Raw genomic sequence first — 24,316 nt, 5'->3', positions numbered from 1 at the left:
CCGATTCTATATGGGCAGTTGATAATTGCAATAGAATCAGTTTACTTTTACCGCTTATTCTAACTATGTTCATATAACCTTTGTGTAAGTTGTGTCTATGAAAATGTATGTGAATGCTCCACACAAGGGTTTTGAAATATTGCAACCTAGTATGAGAATCATCAATCGATTTTCTGCGATAGTTGTTAACTTGCGATTCTATCTTGGTAAATTTTACACAGCACCGATCATTACCAGACTGTCCATTTTTTAAAGGGCCGTGAAATACTCAGAGTATGAAGCGAAGAAAAGTAGAAAAATTCTCTCACGGTTCATGCATTGAGAGACACGAGTTCTTGTAACATCTTCTACCGGATTGAAAATGTTGTGTACAATGTAAAGGAATATCGAGCAGCTCCTGTCAAATTATCGGTAATCACCAACACTGGTCTTAATGAAATGATAAAGAAGTTTCATGTAAGGAAGTACACGAAAAAACAGCCGAGTACTCAAACATCTGTTTTCTTCAACAACCATGCCTCGTGGTCGTACAGGGAAACAATTAGTATCAACGACTTGTAAGCGAGTTTTGTGCGTATTTCAAAGCTACGGGATCTCAGTTGGTTTGGGAGCCCGTAGAAAGCCCTATTAGCACACGCCTACAGTCCATCATTACGATGTCTAAATTCCACCATACTCATCAAATTTATCCCTCAGCGACTATTTTCTGTTCTCATGTTTAAGAAACAGCATGTTTGAAATAGATAATACAAATACTATAAAAAAGTGGTATAAATAAGATGTAGAATTGATGGAACAGTTGTATTGCCTCTCAAGAAGAATACAGTGTTGAATAGAATCGAGATTTGGTAAAAAGTGTTGTTTTCTTTGTCAGACCGGGAACTATTTGACCGACGTATAGCTAATATATTAATCACGTTTTTGGATCTAGTCAGTTATATTTCACATACACATATCTTATTTCTTACCAATCGTATCTTCTAGTTATTATATTGTATTCTGGTCATGATATTCCACATATCCGAAAATTATTCTTTCAAACTGTCCTATACAAAGAACTTATCAATTAAGTCCACAGATTTAATATGCCAAAGAAATATAATTTTACTCGACGAAATAAGATACTTCTCTAGATAATGAAATTTTACTTCAAACGAAATCGAATCAAACAAGTTAGTGACTGAACTTGGTAAATTAGAACGAATTTCAAAGAAAACCACCAACTAAAGTCATAGCAGGCAAAGTCTTGTCATTACATTTCTTTTGTGGAATTTGGACTTTCTGTTTCAAAAACCTTCGCAGCCGATTCATAGCGTACAGGATCATTGCATGGCTTGTACTACGATCCTACTGACACTAAGAATCCTTCCAGTTCGGGCGTCAAACAAAAGTAAACTCCATTTTCAGTGTACGGCACCGCACAGATTGCAAGTCGGGTCGCAACTGATTCCTGTTCTCTGAAAGAACTTTTCTCAAATGCGAACACACACATTGAAGAGCGGAATTCTTATGAAAACCGTGAATCTATGTATATGAGAATGTAAATTCTGTAAGAGTAAGCCATTATAATGGAAAACAAGGAAAGTTATACTATGTTCACACTATGAGTTAAAACATGTTATAACTCCAATTTCATGTTTTAAGCGAAATAACATGTTTTTCTTTTGCGTTATTTCATATTCATAAACGTCACATTAAAATATGTTTTCCCGAAATAACATGATATAATTGTCAGTAAAGCACAACCCTGCTAGCATTTTCCTTCACTTTTCGACTATGTTAATTGACAAGCTGTTCTACAACAGCAGTTTTCCATCAAAGTAGCCATGTAATCATAATAAAACAAAACTGAGAACTGGTACCAACGTTGCCAGGTATACCGATTTCTCGGTATTTATACAGATTTTTGACCTCTATATCACAGTACAGACGACGACACGACCAGGCACTCAGAAGAAAAATCAGCATTAAAACTGTTCGCTAACGATTCGCCGCCAGTTACCACAAATCTAGCGACCCCTTGTAAATGATAAAAATAATCTTCTCGAGCAACACTGTTTGAGTTGCTATGTACTGGTTACCAAGGAACCCCAAAACAAATAAACATGTTTTGAAAGCGGTGGAATATTAGTGTTAAACTTTGTCCAAATTTAGCAGAAATGCATTTTCGGAATTTAATCGAAACTATGGATAAAACCAACGAACGAGGACAATGATCTACTTCCAGCGATTCATCCGTACACTTCCACTGCTAGCTTTTCTGGGCAGTAGGATTCGGTGTAATATGCCGGTGTCAAAATTGTTTTGTGTCGGTTGATTGCGCAGCAGTGGAAACAGTATTTCTCCTTGTTGGCCACTATTCGAGGATTACTAGTGGAATTCCACAAAGAAATCATTTTACCGTACGTTATGCAGGTACCGCAGAGCACAAGCCTCGCTCAGCTCGTTGTCGGTCATTTCCATGTCTTCTTTCTCACACAACGGTTTCAAGTCAAGACCTGAATTTTGAACTTGGCTTTATAAAAGACATAACTCATACTCCTAAATTTTTACATTCCGCTCGAGTCAGGTAAATCCATTAAAATGTTCCATAATATAATAACCGATCTGAAATTTATTTTGTTTACATTCATCTTGCCTTCGATATGCAGTAACCAAGGTTATGGTGACTGTTATTCAAAATCAATAAATAAATCAACTTGTGCTGCCAGTTTAAAAAAATTCACTAACGTTTCCGATTTGACATTTCCAGTTACTGAGGGGTAGTTAAATTTACGATACAGTTTTGATAGACGAGTGGCAGGTCGTGTCGTCGGTACAGATATGTTCTTCCAAAATACTGATAATTCACGGATCACACAGATAAGTACCGATTTTGGTTTTTAGCTTGAATAGACATAAGAAAAGGTTGTCGTGGGACCTTTTTTTTCGCTCACCTTTTCTACTACTTATGTAGAAGAGATATTGATACCGATATGACACAGATAGATTTTTGCGCCGACTACATATTTTTGGAAAAATGACCTGGCAACGCAGATGAGTACAACCATTTTTCTTAGTGTAAACAGTGCGGTTTTAACTTTATATTACTATCGTTAAAACATGTTATTTTCGGCCAGTGTGAACATAGTATTAGACATTTTGCGTTATTAATTTTAATTTCCAATTATCGGAAATATATAGTTTTATATACTCTAATTGATGCGACGAAACGTTTCAAGCAGTAGGAAATCTGTTAAAGAAAATTTCAGCAGTGATTTTTCGAAACCTAACCACTGTTTTTACGATTTTTTTTCGTATTTCGTTCTACATCAAAATAAAGTTATTTAATGTTCTCATTATGCGCTTGAGAAACACAATATGTAATTTGTTTCTCTAATGTTTCTCTTCTACTTTCTCCTGATTTGAAGTCCAATATTGGACAGCCCAGTTCTGATAACGTCCCCACTGTACATTTAATATAGTGCAACATCATAAAAGCACCTCGTACTATTTAGCATATCTGCAACAACCGGCTTAAATAGAAAAGACCGGAAATGCTTCCTAAGAAAACGGAAATATTATTTTCAGCTTGAAGTCTGAATGTTGTTCGCCCGAAGGCAGAACAACGGAATTCGCTGTGGAAAATTCTTTGTAATAATGAGATTGGTTTCGGCTAGCGGCGGATCTACCAATCCAAACAGTACTCGGTTTTGGGGATAAAATGTTCAAAAGTATTTCCCACGAACCGCACTTTTGTTCTCCAATGGCGCAAAAGTTTTCTAAAGTCCTCGCTATCAGCAACGGTAGAAAGCGACGAGAAGTCCGGTGTATAAAAAATTAATATTGTTATGAGGCTTGGTTCGGTGTTTTGGCTCCACTCCACGATGCAATGGTGGAAGCTAGCCAAGCCGCTCCAAACCTGGAACCCAATTCGATCTGATGAAAGCACAGGAAAATACCCAAAAAGCTCATTTTTTAACCAGAGCGGTTTACATACAATTTTTATTGCTGTTTCATTTTCCTCACCTTTTATGGTGCACCAATTTCAGGTGCTCTTTTCTTTCGCATACTTCCTCTTGAACACAGAAGAGGAAAACATTAAAAGGGTTTCCAGGGGCTCTTTGTTGAGCGCACCATTTTTCCTCTTCGTTGAATCAATGAATAGCCCGAGCAAGTGGGATGTAGTATTTGCTTTTTTTTCCAGCACCACCAGCAAGTGGAACCAATTCTTTCACTTGGTCAAGTCCGTACCGTGCTACTGAGGAAACTACCGAAGAATGCAATAGAGCAGGAAATTCCGGTACCCGGACATACATAAAGCGATTCTGTTCAACGATAAGCGCCGTTATTTCTACCGCCTTAGCTGATGTTATTTCAATAACTCGGCATTTTAAGATAGAGTGTGAGGATATTCTAAATATACGAAGAATTATATTGTGCTTTATAATTATAGACTCATTCTTTATTTGTAGAACAATTGATAATTAAAATTTTTCTAAATTTTCGGTAGCACAATTTAATTTACTATCAAAGGAAATTCCGGTACCCGGACATACATAAAGCGATTCTGTTCAACGATAAGCGCCGTTATTTCTACCGCCTTAGCTGATGTTATTTCAATAACTCGGCATTTTAAGATAGAGTGTGAGGATATTCTAAATATACGAAGAATTATATTGTGCTTTATAATTATAGACTCATTCTTTATTTGTAGAACAATTGATAATTAAAATTTTTCTAAATTTTCGGTAGCACAATTTAATTTACTATCGGAAATAATATCTGAAGCACCACAGAAAACGAACCCGAAAATTATCGCTCAAAATGACATTCTAGGAAACGACTAACCTCTGTCTTCTTTGTTTCAGTTCCTCCCCATCAAATTCTAGTATATGACGCCTCGGGACGCGATGTAGCTGGAGCAATAGGACCCCTCCAAGAGGACGACAATTTGGTGCTAACATGTGAAGTTAGAGGAGGTAAGTTTTTCTAGCATGATAATATTCTGGGTTTGGTCAGCAGCGAAAGAGTAGCTGAGATGTATTTCAGACAATTGGCTATAAACCAATCGTTTCGAAATATCTCGAACATGTTTTGCACTAGCAAATTTAAAAATTTTTGAAGACATTTTCAAAGATTATTTATTACGTTTTCTGAAAGTGATAAACATTTCACAAAACGTTCGGCGCTTTACTTGTTGTTTTTCCTTCAACTCATGTGGTATCCAATTTCCTATCTTGTGCTTTTAAGCCATCAGACATTTTTGATTGTGACACATTTAAGGTTTCAGTAAATTTCTTTTTAATTTCCGTGTGTCATCCTCATCCAATATTGGCTGTAGTTCTTTTTCTTACATCAAATCACCACATTTGAAGCGTTGAAACCAACTACTGCAAGCTGCTTCCGCTAAGGCGTGAGCGCCGAAAGCCCTCTCATGCAGTTGATTAGGTTCACCTGCAGACTATGTCAAATGTCAAATCGTCATATTTCGATTCAGAATATTTTGCTGTGTAATATCAAACGTGGTTTGTTGTATGCTAAATATTGTTGATAGATGTCAAATCATTAAAAAAAACTCGTTTGCTATCATTAAACAGTCTCAATATAACTCATACGATCTGCCCGAAAATTCCAAAGGTGGGTAATTACCCACTTGAAATTTCGAACAAAAAACAATGGAAATATTAGCATTATTCATTAAAAAAGGATATTTTTATTGTAATTCGGAATAATAAATAAAATCAAAATTATAGAATGCTAGTTCTCAAGGTAAAGCAAGGATGTGAAGATATACCGCAAAAAGGTGAGACGTGACAAGGGTCATTTGAGCAGGCAGAAATCTTTTAGTAACTTAACTTTTCCCTTCCAGCAATGGAGCCGAGCTTAAGCATCTCATCAATGCGAATCACTCGGGTCTCCGAGATACCGGAAAATACCGATAAAGGTCTTTTACACTTTACATTCCGAACCGGCAAAAGAAGAATGCAGTAGCAAGTAGAAAGTAACAACTTTTGGTAGCTTTGCCGGAATAGTAAATAGTAGAAGACCTTCATCGGAATTTTCCGGCAGATGTTTAAGGTCGACTCCTCTTGTAAAAAGTGAAAGTTAAGTTACTAAAAGATTTCTGCATGATGAAATGAACCTTGTCACATCTCACCTTCTATATCTTCACATGAAAAAAATCGCTCAAAATCTTTTGACGTAGGACTACGTTTTTTTATTCAATAATATAATATAATTTTAAGGCACACTGCTTAAGCTCTAAGATGCCAAGGGTATTTTCTAATCTTAATTAACGACTAACTTAAAACTAGAATAGTATAATTAGGTAATGTCGTATCGGGGACGCGGATTCTCGAAAACTTTCTCGAACTTTCTGGTTACGATCACCAGTGGCCGGTGAATTGAATATAGCACGAGAGTCTTCCATATGGCGTTGGTAAATATCTATGTTGCCGCATCATTCAGTCCGTGTGGGTCCGCGGGAAAAATCATCAGGCAACAAAGACTCGGCGGGTGACCCGCAGCCTGGATATCGACTGGAGCGGTTCTCCGTTGTCGGTGATGGTGATGTTACTGAAGAGAATGAAAGATATTGTGGAAAACGAGGTAAAAAGGGGACGTGGGAACAGCATGTCTCAATACGACAGAGATCTAATTAGATCTAGGTGAAGAGACGGGGGAAAGGAGAACGAAAAAGTTAGTGACAAAAAACAAAGATCTTGTTAGTTCCAATAAAGATGGTAGACAGGGGCAGGGAGAATCGGGCGGATGACTACGTTTTTGCTTTCTATACCGATGTGCAAATTCAAAATACTGAGAACCGTACAAACAGTGCTCAGGTTTTGAACATATACCTTATGATCAAAAAAGAACCGGAATTTTCATTTTAAAATTCCCGCGCTTGTCCAATCGGCAAACTTTTATTCTTTCAACGTTGGCAACACTTTTTTACACATTCTGTCAAATTTTGACGCATATCGTACGATTAGTTTTTGTTTGGCGTCTATACAAAGAAGTTGAAAAATTTTCGTGTGGCGATTTTTATAATGGATGAAAATTTAGAACAACGTGCGTGCATCAAATTTTGTGTTTTTTAAATAATTTTTCAAATTACATATCATTACATAAACTGCATTAAAAAAAAAATTTCTACAGTTTAGTAACGATAATCTTTGTCATGGTTTCTTCTAACAAATACATACAAGTTCACGGTTTCCATTAAATTTCTGCGTTTCAATGAGTGTGTTCGCTTCTAGTAAAAATCACTCATACAAACCAAAATTCTGTATCGAATAAACTTGAACTTTGTGTGGTTCAGAAAAGAAGTAAAAGTTGCTAACACATCGTTCAAACAGTCCAGGAACTAATCAGAAAAACATAATTTCGTGTGCAGGCATATTTTTTATTCATCAACATTATCATCTTCAAATGGCATACAATCGTTCTAGCACTTTTCATAATTTTTCAATACCATCCTTATAGAATGATTTGTCACTGGTCTAAAAATCGGCTTCCTTTGCGGCGATGACTGTTTTATTCGAGCCAAAAATTTTTCGCTGGCGTGTCTTTTTCTAATCCGCAAATGACAAGCAATCGCTGGGGCTAGGTAATTGTGAACAAGGTGGATGAGGAAACAGATCGCAGCCCAATTCGTTTAATTTTGTCATTGTTGCATTGTCTTGGTTAACGGTGAAACACTTTTGATGGTACTTTCCTGTTCAAGATAGTCGATGTTAATTATACCTCAAACATCTGAAAAACTTATGCCATGATTGTTCCAGCTACCTGTTACGTTTTCAGATGGCTTTCCCAGTCGGAATGCTGGTATGACTCCGGACAAAAATAGTGGATCCATGTTTCGTCCACTGTTCCATACCAACGCATTAAATTTTATTGCGGCAGACTGTTGTTGATTATGTGCGGCCGTGTTCGAGATCCGTTTGGTGACGATTTTTTTATGCTCAGATTTTCGTACAAGATCGTAAAAGAACTTCCAGTTCATGTGCTAACGAACTCAGCATATCTAATCTCACGAACTTTGATTTTGCGTTCATACATCACGATTATCAAAACTTGCTTAATTTTTTCCGGTTGACTGCTTCATTTAGCCACGTTCAAAATCAGAATACCACAAACCTTAACCTTAGTATTGGGCTTGCGCGTTTCTTCCCTTTAAAAAGCAATGTTTTAGCAACACACGGCACACGGAATTCGTTATTTCTATTTTTTATAAATGAATTAGATTCAGTGTTCGTAGTGCTATTGATGTTAAATGTTATTTGAAGGTTGGTACCTTCAATTGAAAACAAATATTGGCAGTGATTTTGAAACCAGGTTGAACCATAGATGCGAAATTTTGTTTCAAAACTTAGTACCGAAAACTCTTCAAACTTCTAATTTACGCGTTTCATGAAAAGTTTTATAGAATCAATATTCTATTGAAAAAAAAAACGACTGCACTTTTTAGAGATAGATATCATTTCCATTACAATAGAGAAATACTTCGAATAGAGAAATACTTGGGTCGTTCTCCGCAGTATGAAAAATTACCCACCTGGGTTTAACATGTTTCACCGGCCCTGACCTCAAGATATCTATATTGTTATTCTATTTTATATCACTTATAAAAACTTGATTTACAAAAAATTTGAACAAAAACGTTCACTAAATGTAACGAAACAATCAAGTAGTTTTCAATAAAGACTCCAAAGGGCGTCAAGGTTCGAAACAGTTCTTATATTTTCAGCGAGCAGGATTTTGTCTCACGAAAGGCTGAAACCAACAGAGAGTCCATTCGAGTATGGTTTCGATTTCTTCGCGCTCATTAAGGTATCTTGAGAATTGGCACCCAACTGTACTCGTTCTTCATTTATGCATGCGGTTTAGCCCCGTGGTTTCGGAAATTTTGGAAATTTTAATTCGTGACTTGATTTTTTTCCCGGATATACATTAATAGTTTTTAATATAAACTGTGTCGTATCGTGTTAATGTTCCTGTTGTTGGTAAGTGTTCCGGCTTCGACTCATTGAACGTTTAATTTCAAGGTATTTAGCTCAAGCTTTCTTTGCCGTGTTAAATGATGTTCTGAGTAATCACTAATCAATTCGGAGTCAGTAATAATCTTTATGATTTGTCCGACAATTGGATTAGCAAAATATTTTCGATATTTTTTCCTATGCAATTACATTCCCCTAATGGGATTACGAAAGTTTCAAAAATTCCCAAGAGAACATTCAGACAATTGTTTATTTACATTGAAAATAACGTAAACCAGTCTGCAAAGTTAAATTGCATTCAGATCAGTTATGATAAAGTGAGTAAGATTTGATAAGCTTCACACTGTTGGAAACACCCCGAAGGCAAAATGAAAACCGAAAGATATGGAAAAGTTATTCACAAAGTTTTGAACATAAATAGGCACTCCTTCGGAAACGAATGTCTTTTCCATTTCGCTGGAGCCTTCGAGGTTTGCCTATCACACAGCGAATCAAACAACGTTCCTTAAATTGCGGAGATAATGATTCGAGTTCAATGTTTTTCATTCTTAGCATGGTATTTTGGACCGGTTCCAACAACGGAGTTATTCTGGTGATATTAATTGTGAATTTATAGTTTTTTATCCAAGCGATTCCAAACCGTTGGTTGTGCTCGTAAAGTTCGGCTTGCGAAAGTCATCAGATGCAACTGTCTCCCAACCAAGAGCATAAATATTTGCTTTAACAACGTTCCAACGCTTGGTTTTAGCTGATAGGTAGGCTCTGTGATAACAGGAAACTTAGCCCAAAGCCTAGGAAAGCACTAATCGAACTGATCCGGTTGCGGTAGTTTGCCTCGTGCATTATCATCTAGTTGGATTATAGCTTCAACAATGAGCAAATCGATTTAGTTTATCTAGAGAATCGTAAAAGTATGGAGCAATCCAATTTAATAACCAGTGCAAACTCGTTCTCGCCCGTATAGGCCTCTACTACTATTAATAATTGAACAGAACGGCTATTAGGAGACCGCCTACTCACAATTCAATATTATCATTGATGATTAGAGTGTGAATAACGATGGGTGGATGTGTATTTTTGGATATGTGATATAAACTTTTCATTTCTCGTAAGAATGAAATTCTTCAATCATAAGTGCTTATCTATAGACAACATAGACATTAGAAGTGTCATAATAATAGCAAAACACAGTCTCTCATTTAAGCAAATTCATTTGTGCATGAAAATAATAATATAATAACTATACAACTATTTTCAACTAAGTGAATATAAATTATTCTAATGTAGCCAATAATCGAACTCACGCTAAAAACATCGGTCGGTGTTGCGTAGTTAGCTCTTCGCTTCCAGAATATTTTCTAGCTATACAGAATTTAACCAGATAGTTTACATTCAAAAGACATCTGTCCAAAGAATGGAAGATAAATTTTGAATGCAAGATAATTGTTTAAGCTCTGATTGTGATTGTCATAAAAATTCCAATTATTGGCATTATCTGTCAGGAGAAATAAGCTGGATAAACACTCGCAGACAACCAGTGAAATCAATACCACAAAATTGTAGAATCAACCAAAAATATTCTGCTGCCACTCCTGATTTAAGGAGTGTATCGAAAATAAGCTATCCACAAATTTTTATTTCAAATTATGATAAAAAACGATATTTTATTCAAACTAAAAATGGATGCTTCATTGTACAAGGTTAAACTTGAGCATGATGAAAACCGGATGAAATTTAAGTTATTCCTTCACGAATTTTCGAACTTTTGATCGTACGCTCTTCATCAAGTTCGGAACAAGTGTTGCATCGCATTTTTTGGACGTTTGATCCCAAATTTTTTTGAACTACTACATGTTCGTAGCTGCCTTACTAGTCTTCTTGAAGACTCTCTTCACGATTACCCAGTAACGTTCGATGGGTCGAAGCTGAGGGCAATTTGGTGGATTGATATTTTTCTCAACGAAATTTATACCTTTTTCCGCGCCAATTGAGAGTGGTTTTGGCATAGTGAGCCGACTCTAAATCCGGCCAAAACAGTGAAGGTGTACTATGTTTCTTATATAAAGGCAGCAATCTCTTCAGGAGACACTCAGATCGATAGATTTCTGCATTTATAGTTCCGGTATTGTAAAAAATGGTTGACTTCAAACCACAGGAACATATTGCTTGCCATACCAGTACCTTTCGACCGAATTTCTCAACATGAATCGACCTGTCCGCATCGCTCACATCCTCCCCAACGACGGTAGTAAAGTATTGTGGACCTGGAAGGGTTTTTGAGTCCTCCTTTACATAAGTCTCATCGTCCATCAAAACGCATGCATCCGGACGCTGCAAAAGACGCGAATACAATTTCTGGGCTTTTCCTGCTTCTTGTTGGTCTTCAGGTGATTCCGCCTCTAGATACGCTGGATCATTCCGACACTCGTTCCTGCTTTTTTGGCCAAATCACGTATTCACATTGATTTGTTCTTCTTGATTAGAGAGAAGACCACTTTCTGGTCCATGTGATCTGAGCATAAAAAACCATCACAAATACATGCGTACAACACAAATGTATGTGGATAGCTTATTTTCGATACACTCCTTATCTAAGGCGTTTTTTTTTCTAAAGCAAAAAAACATGCACATTTGCCACGTTATTTATTTCATCTGATGTGACTTATGCTAGTATCACAGCCTGTAATGTAACTTGAACTAAAACTCCTTGAATGTTCTTCTTATGGCAATTTGTAATAAGGGAAAAGAAACTTATATACTATCTTACTAATTGATAGAGGGAGCGAATCGATTCAATTGAAAATTTCATCGATTTTTGTAGGGATTTACCCATAATATTATTTGACATTCAGATCATCAAAGCATAACAGGATTGTCTCAAAATTTCATCTGATCCTGGTATTTATATCTCATCAAGTTATAAATATGATTCCAAATTAGAGGCAAACATTCAGATAGTATCACGATTGTCTGAATAAGTCTGAATATTATAACAAGGGTAGTTATACTTCAGGTCAAATGTACTAGAGAATTGGACAACTATACATTAACATACTTTAGTTAAGCATATTTTTGAATATCGCATGAAAGAGTTCAAACACTCTTATGGATCAATTATTTGGTTTTCAACACGAGTAATGCTATGTTTCAATAAAAAACACTAGAGCAGTTGCGAACATATTTTCCTATTTCACACAATTGAAGATACTTTAATTAATCAATAATTTGAGATACTTTATTAAATCAATAATTTTCGGGAAAATTCTAAGTAATTTCAACTTTCGTTGTCTATAGTATTTATTCGAAGAATAAAACATTCTTTCAAATTGAAAAATAATATCTTTCAAGGTGATTCTGTTTCGAATAAAGAAAGGTTATGAAATAACTTTAAAACTGGCCTAGAGGTTTTACTCAGTTCGTATAATTCTACAATGTTTCCTCAGAGATGATTTTCACAAGCTTGGTTTCAAATGAATGCTTGCATTCGTTATTCGCTTATTAACGTTATTGGGATCCGATTTTTGTTTCCGAAAAGACAGAGTGATATGTGTTAAAAATTTCAAATCGCAATTAAAAGTGATGCTGCAATGAAAGAAAAACAAAATCTAAACTGAGCTCAAAATCATTCCGATTCGGAGGTCTTTTTAGTTGCTATTGCTAAATTAATATCTGTTTCACTCTACCTATTGTTGTAATGAAGTTTTTCTCATATATTTCTATGATTGGTATGATTTATAGTTTGAATCTAAAATTTGCCAATAATGCATAGAAAAATGTTTACTGACGCGCTGATGATATCTGTAGTCATAGCTTAAAGAGAACTAAAATAATATAATCGGTTAAATAACCGCAATGTTCGACTATTTCGAGTCAATTCTCTCGCTACTTCTGCGTTTTTCAATTTCCGAACACGTATTTGCAATGCAGATGACTAAAAAAGTCTAAGTGATGAAAAACTAACAACATTCGTAACTTTTGCATGGGAAACCATTTTGAATTCGATCTGTTCCCAGCCGACCAACGTCAAATTTGTAGTGAACTGATCTCTCATGCAGACCTTGACTCATATAATCTTCCCATAATATTTTGAATTTGATTAAAGTAATAACGACCTCGATTATTTGTCAATCCTAAAAAGGTAAATCTTGACATTATTTTGAAAAATATTGTTGACATCGATACAGCAATAGATCCTTTGAATAATTATATGATTCAAAGTTGAAATCTTCAGCTGCTAATTCGATTGATCAATGTTCGATGACGCAATACCAAAGTTCTCGTAATCCTGTTATGAAATTCATAGTGATATTCTCATATCGCTCATATATAACAATGTGATATTCTCAAAAATCATCTTTGACTATTTAAAGAAAACAGAAACGTCAACCAGAAGTAGGGTAATATTTAGAAATCTCGTTTGAGATCACAAGACTTTTCATTTGAACCTAATTTTTGTTTGAATCTGCTAACAACGCCTGGGAATATTAGTGCATGAGTTCCGCGAGAATATAAAATGTCCTCTTCAGCAATTGCCAAGATCTATCACATCATATTGAATTTAACTGTAAAAAGAAGACCATCAATAAAATCGTAGTCTTTGCGATACAGTTAGCCTGATCACTAAAGCTTGCTTCAGATAGAATTGGAACAAAGACAATTGTCTGTATATCAGTTATTTATTATTGAATTCAAGATTTTTTTTAAACAAATGTAGCGTTTTCTTCATACTTTTAAGAAAAAATACGGATAAAATTATTCGTCACGGTTTCGAAGGAATTCTCGAATTTTTCCTGTAACACGGCTCATTAGGCGCACACCTTCTTCGTCCACCGTTTTAGCTATCTTATTCCACCAGGTCGTCATCTGATTGATGTCTTTGACAACCTTTCCCTTTGCCTTGAGTCTCCTCTTCATGATTGCCCAGTATTTCCCAATAGGGTAAACCTGGGGGCAGTTGGGTGGGTTAAGGTTTTTCAGAACCAACTGGACCCCTTTCTCGCATACCATTCTTGGACGACTTTGCTATAATTACAGCTTGCCATATCTGGTCAACACATTACGTGGGATCGAATGAACGTTCGTTTTTGGAGACACTCTTTTTTGTATAGTTCCGATGTCATTGTATTATTTGTAACGAAAACTTTCGTTTTTTTGCCACAGCTGCAAATGTCCGGCCAAATAATAAATTTTCTTGCAAATTTGTCGGCAAATACAAATTTAAATTTGGCTGGAACATCCTCCCGAGCCGTTGCCACGTAAAATTTTTGACCTGGGATTTGCCGAAGTCAGCCTCGACATAGGTTTCATCGTCCATCAGAAGACACCCGTCGAACTTGGTCAGCACCTGGTCATATAGTTTCTGAGCACGAATTTTGACCACTCTATTCTGTTTTATGGTCTGATTTGGCTGTTTGCTTGCTCGATACGACTTGATTCCTTCCCGGAGTCTAGTTCTCTTCACGGTACTATGGGCAGCACCGAATTTCTGGCCAAATCACCAATTCTAAATGAAGCAAGCTTTAACTATGAGGCGCATAGTCTATTCGAAACAGAAAGTGATGTCCTACAACGAAATTTAGTGCTATGATCCACTTTTTCGTAAATTTGAGTAATCAAATTTTGAGTATTATATAATTATAGTTCTCTATTCTTCGGTTAAACAGGTAAATTTAAATTGAATTAATTTTGTTAAATTCGTGCTTGTAGCACTTGTTTGTGCTTTTTAATTCTAAATATTCAACTTAACAGACGAAAAATATGCTTATGCAAGCAGTTTTTGAAACAACGAATTACCAAAACAGCCATCTTTCAATCTAAATAGCTAAAGTGATCGTAGACTTTTTCACGGCATCTCTATTCATTACGAAATTCGAAATGCAAGAATTTTATAAAAGAGTTTGAAAACTAACTGCCCATTTCGAACCGAACGCAGGAAGATGGTGTAAACTGCGAACAGTATCCAAAACATTTGAAAAATTTCACCAATCTCAAATGCACATGCTACGCAAATATAGTCATTGTTTGGCTTACAATAAAAATGATATTTATAAATTCCAAAATATACATGCTAATTAATTGTCTAGAACTAACGATTAAAGATCCCAAATAACTTATGTACAGTGCAGCTCAGTTCGTTCATGCGTTTTTCTCCATCTTTCACAATTGAAACACGTTTATCGAGAAAATTTCAACAACATTTCCGTTCTACCAATACAAATCAGAATAGTTCAATATTGTGCAGTATGAAACCTAACAGACAAAACAAAAAGTAATCATGCATTACTAAATCAATCCTACTGCAGATACAACTCCCACTCGACTGATCGACCTACTCGTTTGTAGACAGAAATACTTTCGGTCGGTCGCTTCCTTGCTCGATAAAAATTATGTTGTTACCTCGTTTGTTCTTCGCTTCATGTTTGCCTTCGGGATTTCTGCCGTTATTACAGTTCACGGCAGGAAAAAAAATAACCAACGTGTTCCTTTTGGTTATCCCTCTTCGGCAATGCGCTGCAGACGGGAATCTTGTTGCAATGTTACAAAACAATGCACACATGAAGACGAAGCACATTCACTAGAATAATATAGAACCGAAACAATTTCCTCCTCTTTAATAAACGACGAAAGCAGTAGAGCAAACACATGGTCCAGTAGCTTGGCATTTGGCGCATAGCATATACCTCTAGCTAACTACTTGCGGAGAAAAGGAAAAGTTTAGAGTGCATCATAAAGTTGGTTGCGGCTTTTTCAAACAACAGAAACAGATAGACGTAGTCAAGGCGGTCGCTGGAAAGGGACAGCCAGTGTATGTACATCATTAAGTGTGTAGGAAAACGTATGCTGTTTACGAAGGTGTACTTGAAAACATCAATTTCAACCTTCATTACTACGACGGCTTAGTAAGACAGCACCTTTACCGTATCGAAAGCAATGGCAGAGTCGAAACCTCGTACCACCACGACAGTGCACAGTGCAGTGCAAAGACGGAAAAGTTCCATTCCTTGTTCCTTCCTGTTTCCGTTTTCACGTGCACTCATGAAAATGGTCGAAACGAGAGTCAGTTAAAAAGCTCAGCTGGTAATTTTAACGGCACAGCAAAAGTTGCTGCTCAGAATTGTAGAACACCATACTTGGCCTTGCAGTATCGACGAAAAAAGAGTTTTTGGAGGCTACGAAGGTTCCACATTGCAGGAAATGCTTTGTGGTCTCGTTAGGACTTATTTTGAACTGCTGTGATCTAGTAAAGTCAGTATGCATGGTTTCGGCAAATAAAAGCACTGTACGATTTGAAACTTTGACTTCCGTTAAGCATTTTTGAGTATTTCAACTCAACTCAAATATGACCAGTGAACTGTTGCAGGTTCAGAACCATGGGACATTTAGGCAGGAAATATTTGCTGGTGACAACGTAAACTATGCTAGGTAAGCTATGTTAACAAATCAAATAAAAGTTTAGTAATGACAGTCAAACGGCGGTGGTTTAAATTGAGACGTAGTGTTAAGTAGACTCTTTAAAAAATTTTTTTTCATCTAACTAATAACTGCCATAAGCTTAGATAGGCACAATATCAGATACAATGAGTTTTGTCAACATTAGAGTGTAGAGCTTCAGTGTTGGTGATTTTGGTCCCGTATTCTACCGTTTATTGCGATTCAGAGCTTTTCGGAATCTGTACGTGTGTTTCACGTTGTTTCGTGTCTTGCAGGAAAATTGAATTCAACTGGAGTTTTCTTTGCAACAACTCTGACTTATAACTGTTTGGTCCTCTTAAAAGATTGTGCTACCCGCTTCTGATGCCACTATACGGAGAACCATTGCGGTAACATTTTTCTTTTTTTATCAACAGTTAAGCGTTTTTTTTTCACTGTTTTAAAACCAGAGATGGCGTAGACTGTACAATCTCCAGCCTTTTACAGATGTCACATTCAGAGAGATCCGGATTTTCAAAGCACGCGCTGTTGTTCTTCCGACTCCTTTTTCGTCGCGATTGTCAAGTCAATACCTGCACAATATAAACATTACACATTGAACTAATTTCACCCAAAATTTTAATTCGAAATACCCAATAGGTGCATTGATTTCGTACATCCTTTAAGGTTGAGCCATCTTCGAGAAAATTCTGCTGTTGTTGTTTATTTTTCGGTAATATCTCCGAAACCAGAAATGTCCGACATGATTAATTGCATTTGATCCGAGGCCACATTGTAGCTAGCAATTAGGTCTAAGATTTTTCAAATTCGTTCAAATGCGATTTGTTGGTTATGTAACGTATAACAATTCGAAGTTGAGTCGTAATTCGTAATGATCTGTATGGTACTCGAAAATCAAGATTCAAAAATTTTCTTGCACCAGAAAATTTTTTTTTTGTCGAGATGACACGAAGTTTCGATGTTTTATGCATTTCTAGTAGTTTTGTAACGAGCCTAGGATAGCTGAAATCGGTTCAGCTATCTCCGAGAAAATTTGAATTATAGAAAATGTGTAGAAAGATTCATGAACGCACTCATGACATTTTCCGATCTCTTCAAGTTTGGTCGAATGGTATATAACATAAAGGTTCTCCGGGGCTTTGATAGTCGGTATTCTTGAACCATACTATGTAACACATGGATCAATAAGTCCCGAGACTAACAACGGAAACAACATTTTTTTTTATTCATCAACATAATCACCTTTTAGGGTGATACAATGGTTCCAACGTTTTTCCAATTTTTCAATACAATGTTTATAAAAAAATTTAACTTTCGCTTCAAAATAAGCTTCAGTTTCAGCGATGACCTCCCCATTTGAGCCAAATCTTTTTCCCTGGAGCATTTGTTTAAGATCAGCAAAGAGCCAGTAGTCACTGGGGGATAGGCGAGTATGGAGTTTGGGGAAGCAGATCAAAGCCCAATTCGTTCAATTTCGCCATTGTTTTCATCGACTTGTGGCAGGGTACATTGCAGCAATCGCGGCACCCACTTGGAAAAAAACCTTTTTCATGCTCAATTTTTCATGAAGGATAGCAAATACACTTCCATATGATATCTGTGTCATCTCAGCAATCTCACGGAGCTTCACTTTACGATCTTTCATTATAATTTTTGTCACTTCACTCACATTTTCCGGTGTAACGGCTTCCACAGGTCTACCCGAGCGTTCCGCGTCATTGGTGTCGGTACGACCACGTTTAAACTCGGCGAACTACCGACAAATCGTTGCTTTTGATGGACAAGAGTCCGGATAACATTTTTCAATCCATTGTTTTGCTTTCACGGTGTTTTTACCCATTAAAAAACAATGTTTTATCAAAACACGAAACTCGGTTTTTTACATTTTTTAGACAAACTACAAAACGACTTTACTCCAACCTCAATAACTCAGCTGTTTCTGATCGGATCGACTTAAAATTTTGACCCGTATCAGGCAAAGGTTAGTACTCTAGAAAGACGCTTACTGATTTACTACGAGCGCCATCTTTGCTTTAGTCTCGGGACTTATTGATCCATGTGTTATAGAAAGAAAGAATTGCCGTAAACGCAAGCATGGCGGATTTTTAAAATAAATTCTCATAACTGCTTTCATTTTTTCATCCTGTGAGAGTAAGGCAATGGAAACCAACTTTACAAACATTGCCCATGAAGTTAAATTTCATACACCATTCGGAACAGCTATTCCCGATCGAAAAATGTATGTATAACAAAATTATAGTCGAATAAAAGGTAGTCCTAGTTTATTAATCTCGATTCATGAATTGACTTTGTAAGCTCGTTTTCATGTGACAGTCAGACGTCAGTTAGCTGGATGACGTTGACGTTTGTGTCAAAATGTGCACATTTTTGTGAACATTTGATTTCTGTGCCTCGAAATGGCGGTCCGGTTAGTGCTTTTTTAAGTTTATATCGTTCTGAATTCGTCATTCAGTGTTTCCGATTACGTGGAGCATAAAATTATTATTGCGCCTTAAAAATGAATTGTCTAGTTGTAGGACAAACTTAAGTTTATTTTTTTTAAATAAATTCAAGTGACATCCAACATTGTCTAAATAAATTCAAAAACTAGGAACTTTAAACCTAAAGACAAAATATAACGATTCACAGTATGGCCGAGGTCCAGTATACGTTTATGAAACAAGCGGTTACTATTGAAATCAAAGTACTAAAAAATTATATTGAATCGTGTGCAAACTAAAAGAAACGGTTCGCGCTTTCCTTATACTTTGGTCCACATATTTTCTTAATATGATTTCATGATACAGAGAGACATCGAGATCCATAACATATTCTACTTGTGTCGTGGGCCTTCCTAATATTACATAATCGATCTTGGAAGGATCAGTTTTCCGATTAACACTCCAAATACCAAGCCTGAAAAAAAGTTGGAACGGTAACTTTGAGCTGTCATAGCTCAGCTGTTTTTCAACGAATCTCAATAAATTTTACACCCTCGAATTTTATGAAGTTCGTAGATTGATTCAGAAACTTTGTAGCAGACGTTTGGTAAAAAAAACCATTACAAATTTGATTTTACCCGTTCCAGGTTTTTTTCACGCGCCCAATATGCCCTATCTGTTTTCCTATTTTCTTTCCTTTGGCATAAACGTCACATAGAAAATATTGAACACTTCAACTTTACCGAGTCATAACTTTGTCGTTAGTAAACCGATTTTCGAAATTTGTTCACCATTGGAAAGGTACTTTCAGAAATAAAAAATGTAGATAGATGACCTCAGAAAAGGTGAGACTTTTTACAATAATCGTAAATATCTCGAAATTCAAAGCGCCTATATATTTTTACACCTCATTCGATTGCTTGTGATACCAGCTACAATTTTCGCCCAACTACCATTCTTGCACTGTCAAAAGAAAACCTTAAAAATCGATGAATTTATAAATACACAAAAATATTTCTTTTTTTTCACATATTTGTATATAACTCAAAAATTAAAGCGATGACATGTACATTTTTCTACTCCAAAATATGGAAATCATTACCAGAAACAATGTACTGGTACATTCGTATCCGAGCAGTCGTCCGTGATACACTTGTTGTTTTTTCGCTCCGTATCAGAACGGTATTAATTACAAAATCTCGAGTGCTAAGGTGTTTCCCTAGCAAGAGCTAGCGGAAACATTTCTGTTGTGAGATCTTTCTTAGATCTAATAAGTGATCGGCAGTGACAGTTGTGTGCTTCAGCGTTTCTACCTGGCGCTTCAATAGCATCAGCACGAGCAAGGGTTGATTCATCAAGGTCACGCGAGGGAAACAATTGAAGCGAACTCATCTATCGGCTCAACAAACCATACCGATGAAGTAGTTTTTTCCTTATTTTTATCTTTCTATTTCTTACTACCCTATTTATTTGCTTTATTTTTCTTGTTGTTGTGGAAGATATGTCTTCCGATGGGGGGAACCCCGGGGAAGATGATGAGATACCTGTGAATGTGGAACGGTTAGATGAATATTCTGATGGTGACACATCTGACATGGATATCCCCGCCACCCCTTTGGAAAAACCACCCCTCCGTCGGAAGGTCTATCAGGATGACGGATCGGATGGCACGTCATATACTTCATGGTATACTTCCGGCCCATAGCTAAATCTCTTAGAGTCCTTAATATAGCTCGTGATCTGACTAAGCATTACTCGGCAGTGAAACACATTGACAAGGTGTCCCCAAATAAACTGCGCGTTGTAGTGACTGATCAGAAACAAGCAAACGATATTGTTAGAAATGAGATCTTCACGAGGGAGTATCGCGTCTACGTACCTTCTCGGATGGTAGAAATCGACGGTGTGGCTCGCGAGGAGAGTTTAACGGTTGAAGATCTAATGAAGGATGGGATTGGCCGCTTCAAGAATGCCGATCTTCAACCAGTGAAGATATTGGATTGCAAGCAATTGCACTCTAAATCGACACAAGATGGGAAGTACTACCCATCAGACTCTTTTCGTGTAACATTCGCCGGATCTGCTCTTCCGAATTACGTTTTAGTGGGAGTGGTTGGTCTACCTGTCCGATTGTATGTACCGAGGGTAATGCACTGTTTGAACTGCAAAAATATGGGACATACGGCACCATACTGTTGTAACAAACCACGGTGTGGTAAATGTGGCGAGGGACACGGGGATGACTCCTGCAGGAAAACGACCGAAAAGTGTATTTACTGTGGCGAGAATCCGCATGATCTTTTTGAATGCTCCAAGTACAAACAACGCGAGGAAAAACTCAAGCGAACCGTAAGGGAGCACTCCCCCTACCCCTGACACTTCGTTTGTTCTTTTGTCGACTGATGCTGATGCTTCTTATGACCCCGGCGTAGGACCTTCTTCTCTTCAGCCAGGAACAAATAGGAAAAGACCAATTATGTCCTCTCCTAACCTTCCTCGCAACGGTCTAAAAATACTACAAAGTGAACATCAAAATGGAAATAAAACAATAAAATTGAACCAAAACATTCCGTAGAACCCAAGCCAATACCTCCTGGATTTTTAAAATACAACCAGGAATTTCTTGCATTTCCAGGGACACCGAAAAACCCAAGTGGTCCCAAAACACAACCAGAAAACGCGACAAACGTTGGATTACTGAAACTTTCTGATATCGTGGACTGGATATTAACAGCCTTCAATATAACTGATCCCCTTAAAAGTATTCTAAAGGCTTTATTACCAACAGTAAGAACATTTTTAAAACAGTTGACAGAACAATGGTCCCTCCTTGCAGCGATCGTATCTATCGATAGCTGAACTATCTACAGAAATCGAGAGTAGGATCACTATACGCCAGTGGAATTGCAGAAGTACCATCCCAAAACTAGATTCCTTCAAATTTTTGATAAATTCTCGTAACTGCGATGTATTTTCATTGTGTGAAACATGGCTTACTTCAAATATAAACTTCAACTTCCACAATTTCAACATTATACGATTGGATCGAGAAGACTTCTATGGAGGGGTACTTTCAGGGATCAAAAAGTGCTATTCATTTTATCGAATTAACCTCCCCTCGATCCCGGGCATTGAAGTTGTTGCTTGCCAAATCAGAATTAGAGACAAAGATCTTTGTATAGCATCTATCTACATACCTCCCAGAGTCTCGATAGGGCATCGACGACTTGCAGACATCATGGAGCTTCTGCACACCCCGCGGTTAGTTTTAGGAGACTTTAACTCGCATGGTACGGGGTGGGGCTGCCTATATGATGATAACCGTTCTTCGTTAATTTATGATCTGTGCGACAACTTCAATATGACAATTTTAAATACGGGTGAAATGACACGCAATCCAAGACCGCCAGCCCGCCCTAGTGCGCTGGACTTATCCCTTTGCTCGACCTCACTACAGCTAGATTGCAAGTGGAAGATAATCTCTGATCCCCACGGTAGTGATCACTTGCCGATTTTGGTTTCAATATCCACTGGTACACAAACACCGACATCAGTCGATATGACATATGATCTCACGAAAAACATCGACTGGAATTCCTATTCGACCAAGTTCTCGAAACGAAACAACCAGATTCGCTAGAAGAAGAATACAAATCACTAGCTGACTTGATCCTTAGTACCGCGCTTCAAGCCCAGACCAAACGATTACCCAAAACTACAATCACTACGCGACCTTCAACCCCATGGTGGGACAAAGAATGCTCAGAAATGTATAAAATCAAGTCATCCGCGTATAAAAGATTCGGCAACAGTGGGAATCGCGAAGACTACGAAAAATACGCATCGTTAGAAAAGAAGAAATCAGATCAAAGCGAAAAAACCGAGCTACTGGCGTCAGTTCGTCAATGGCCTATCTAGGGAAAAATCGATGTCCACTTTGTGGAATACAACCCGTCGTATGAGAAATGCAACCAGTAATAACAAATCCGTAGAATATTCAAATCGCTGGATATTTGATTTCGCCAATTGCTGCCCGGATTTTGTTCGTGAACTAAACACCTATCGCGCCGCGCCCACCCGATGTACTGGTAACGATACCTCATTTTCGATGACGGAGTTCTCTCTTGCCCTTTTTTCATGCAATAACAATGCACCTGGGTGCGATAAAATTAAGTTCAACTTACATAAAAATCTTCCCAATATCGCGGATAAGCGTCTGTTGAACTTATTCAACAAGCATGTCGAACAAAACTTTGTCCCCCAAGACTGGAGATTGCAATTCAGAAACCGGGTAAACTAGCCTCCGACCACAACTCGTATCGGCCGATTGCAATGCTTTCCTGTATTCGAAAACTGGTGGAAAAAATTATTCTGTTTTGTCTCGACAAATGGATGGAAACAAATGGCTTACTTTCAGATACACATTTTTACCTTTCTCATATAGAAACTTGAAAAACCGACTAGTGAAAGTGTCATATACCATTCGACTCAGTTCATCGAGCTGAGCAATGGCTCTGTGTGTGTGTGTGTGTGTGTGTGTGTGTGTGTGTGTGTGTGTGTGTGTGTGTGTGTGTGTGTGTGTGTGTGTGTGTGTGTGTGTGTGTGTGTGTGTGTGTGTGTGTGTGTGTGTGTGTGTGTGTGTGTGTGTGTGTGTGTGTGTGTGTGTGTGTGTGTGTGTGTGTGTGTGTGTGTGTGTGTGTGTGTGTGTGTGTGTGTGTGTGTGTGTGTGTGTGCGTTTATGTGTGTGTGTATGTGTCAAATAATCTCACTAGGTTTTCTGGGAGATGGCTGAACCGATTTTGATAAACTTAGATTCAAATGAAAGGTCTCGTGGTCCCATACGGAATTCCTGAATTTCATCCGGATCCGACTTCCGGTTCCGGAATTATAGGGTAAAGTGTGTTCAATATTTTACACCGTCAATTAAACCGGCGAAATAAAATACGTGAAAAATTTTCTAAATTGGTCACAAAACTACACAAATCGATAGTCATAATCAGTAGGCAACTAAACAAACCAATTCCGGCTGTTCTGGTTCCCGGTTCCGGAAGTACCGGAAATAGTGGTCATATATAAAAAAATGGATCTCACTCACTTTTCGAGAAGAGTTTGTGTGTCATGTTAGTTGGTGGCCGTACGAACCGACTCGGGTTCCGGTGCCGGAAGTGCATATAATAGTGAACCCATTACGTTTTCTTAAGGATGACTTACGCAATCAAAGCACTGTTTTATTCTGTATGTTATGCATAATCAATCTCGAAAAGAAAATTTTTGAATAGAATACCACAATATTATATGTACATGAGAAAGGCATCATTACACCACTAGGTGGATTAAAACAGGTTTTATGTTAATGACATCGATGAATGTCTTGAAAACTCTTGCACGATAAGGCAACTTGCAGATGATGGCGTGGTATCTATTACAGGAGCCAAGTCTACAGATCTGCAAGGACCATTACAA

The 24,316-nt window shown here is 37.3% G+C and overlaps 1 protein-coding gene across 2 annotated transcripts in view; it reads left to right on the top strand.

The window, feature by feature from the left end:
* LOC131440502 (uncharacterized) overlaps window positions 1–24,316 on the top strand; it is a 591,719-nt gene that overhangs the window by 387,485 nt on the left and 179,918 nt on the right. For both annotated transcript variants that reach the window (XM_058611827.1, XM_058611826.1), the window contains exon 6: window positions 4,851–4,961. In XM_058611827.1, the coding sequence (XP_058467810.1) occupies window positions 4,851–4,961 (111 nt within the window). The remainder of the gene's footprint in view (window positions 1–4,850; window positions 4,962–24,316) is intronic.

This window comes from Malaya genurostris, chromosome 1 (genome assembly GCF_030247185.1).
Source record: "Malaya genurostris strain Urasoe2022 chromosome 1, Malgen_1.1, whole genome shotgun sequence".
In the NCBI taxonomy this organism is placed as follows: domain Eukaryota; kingdom Metazoa; phylum Arthropoda; class Insecta; order Diptera; family Culicidae; genus Malaya; species Malaya genurostris.
The sequence above is the reverse complement of the archived record's forward strand: the minus strand, read 5'-3'. Positions and strand labels throughout refer to the sequence as shown.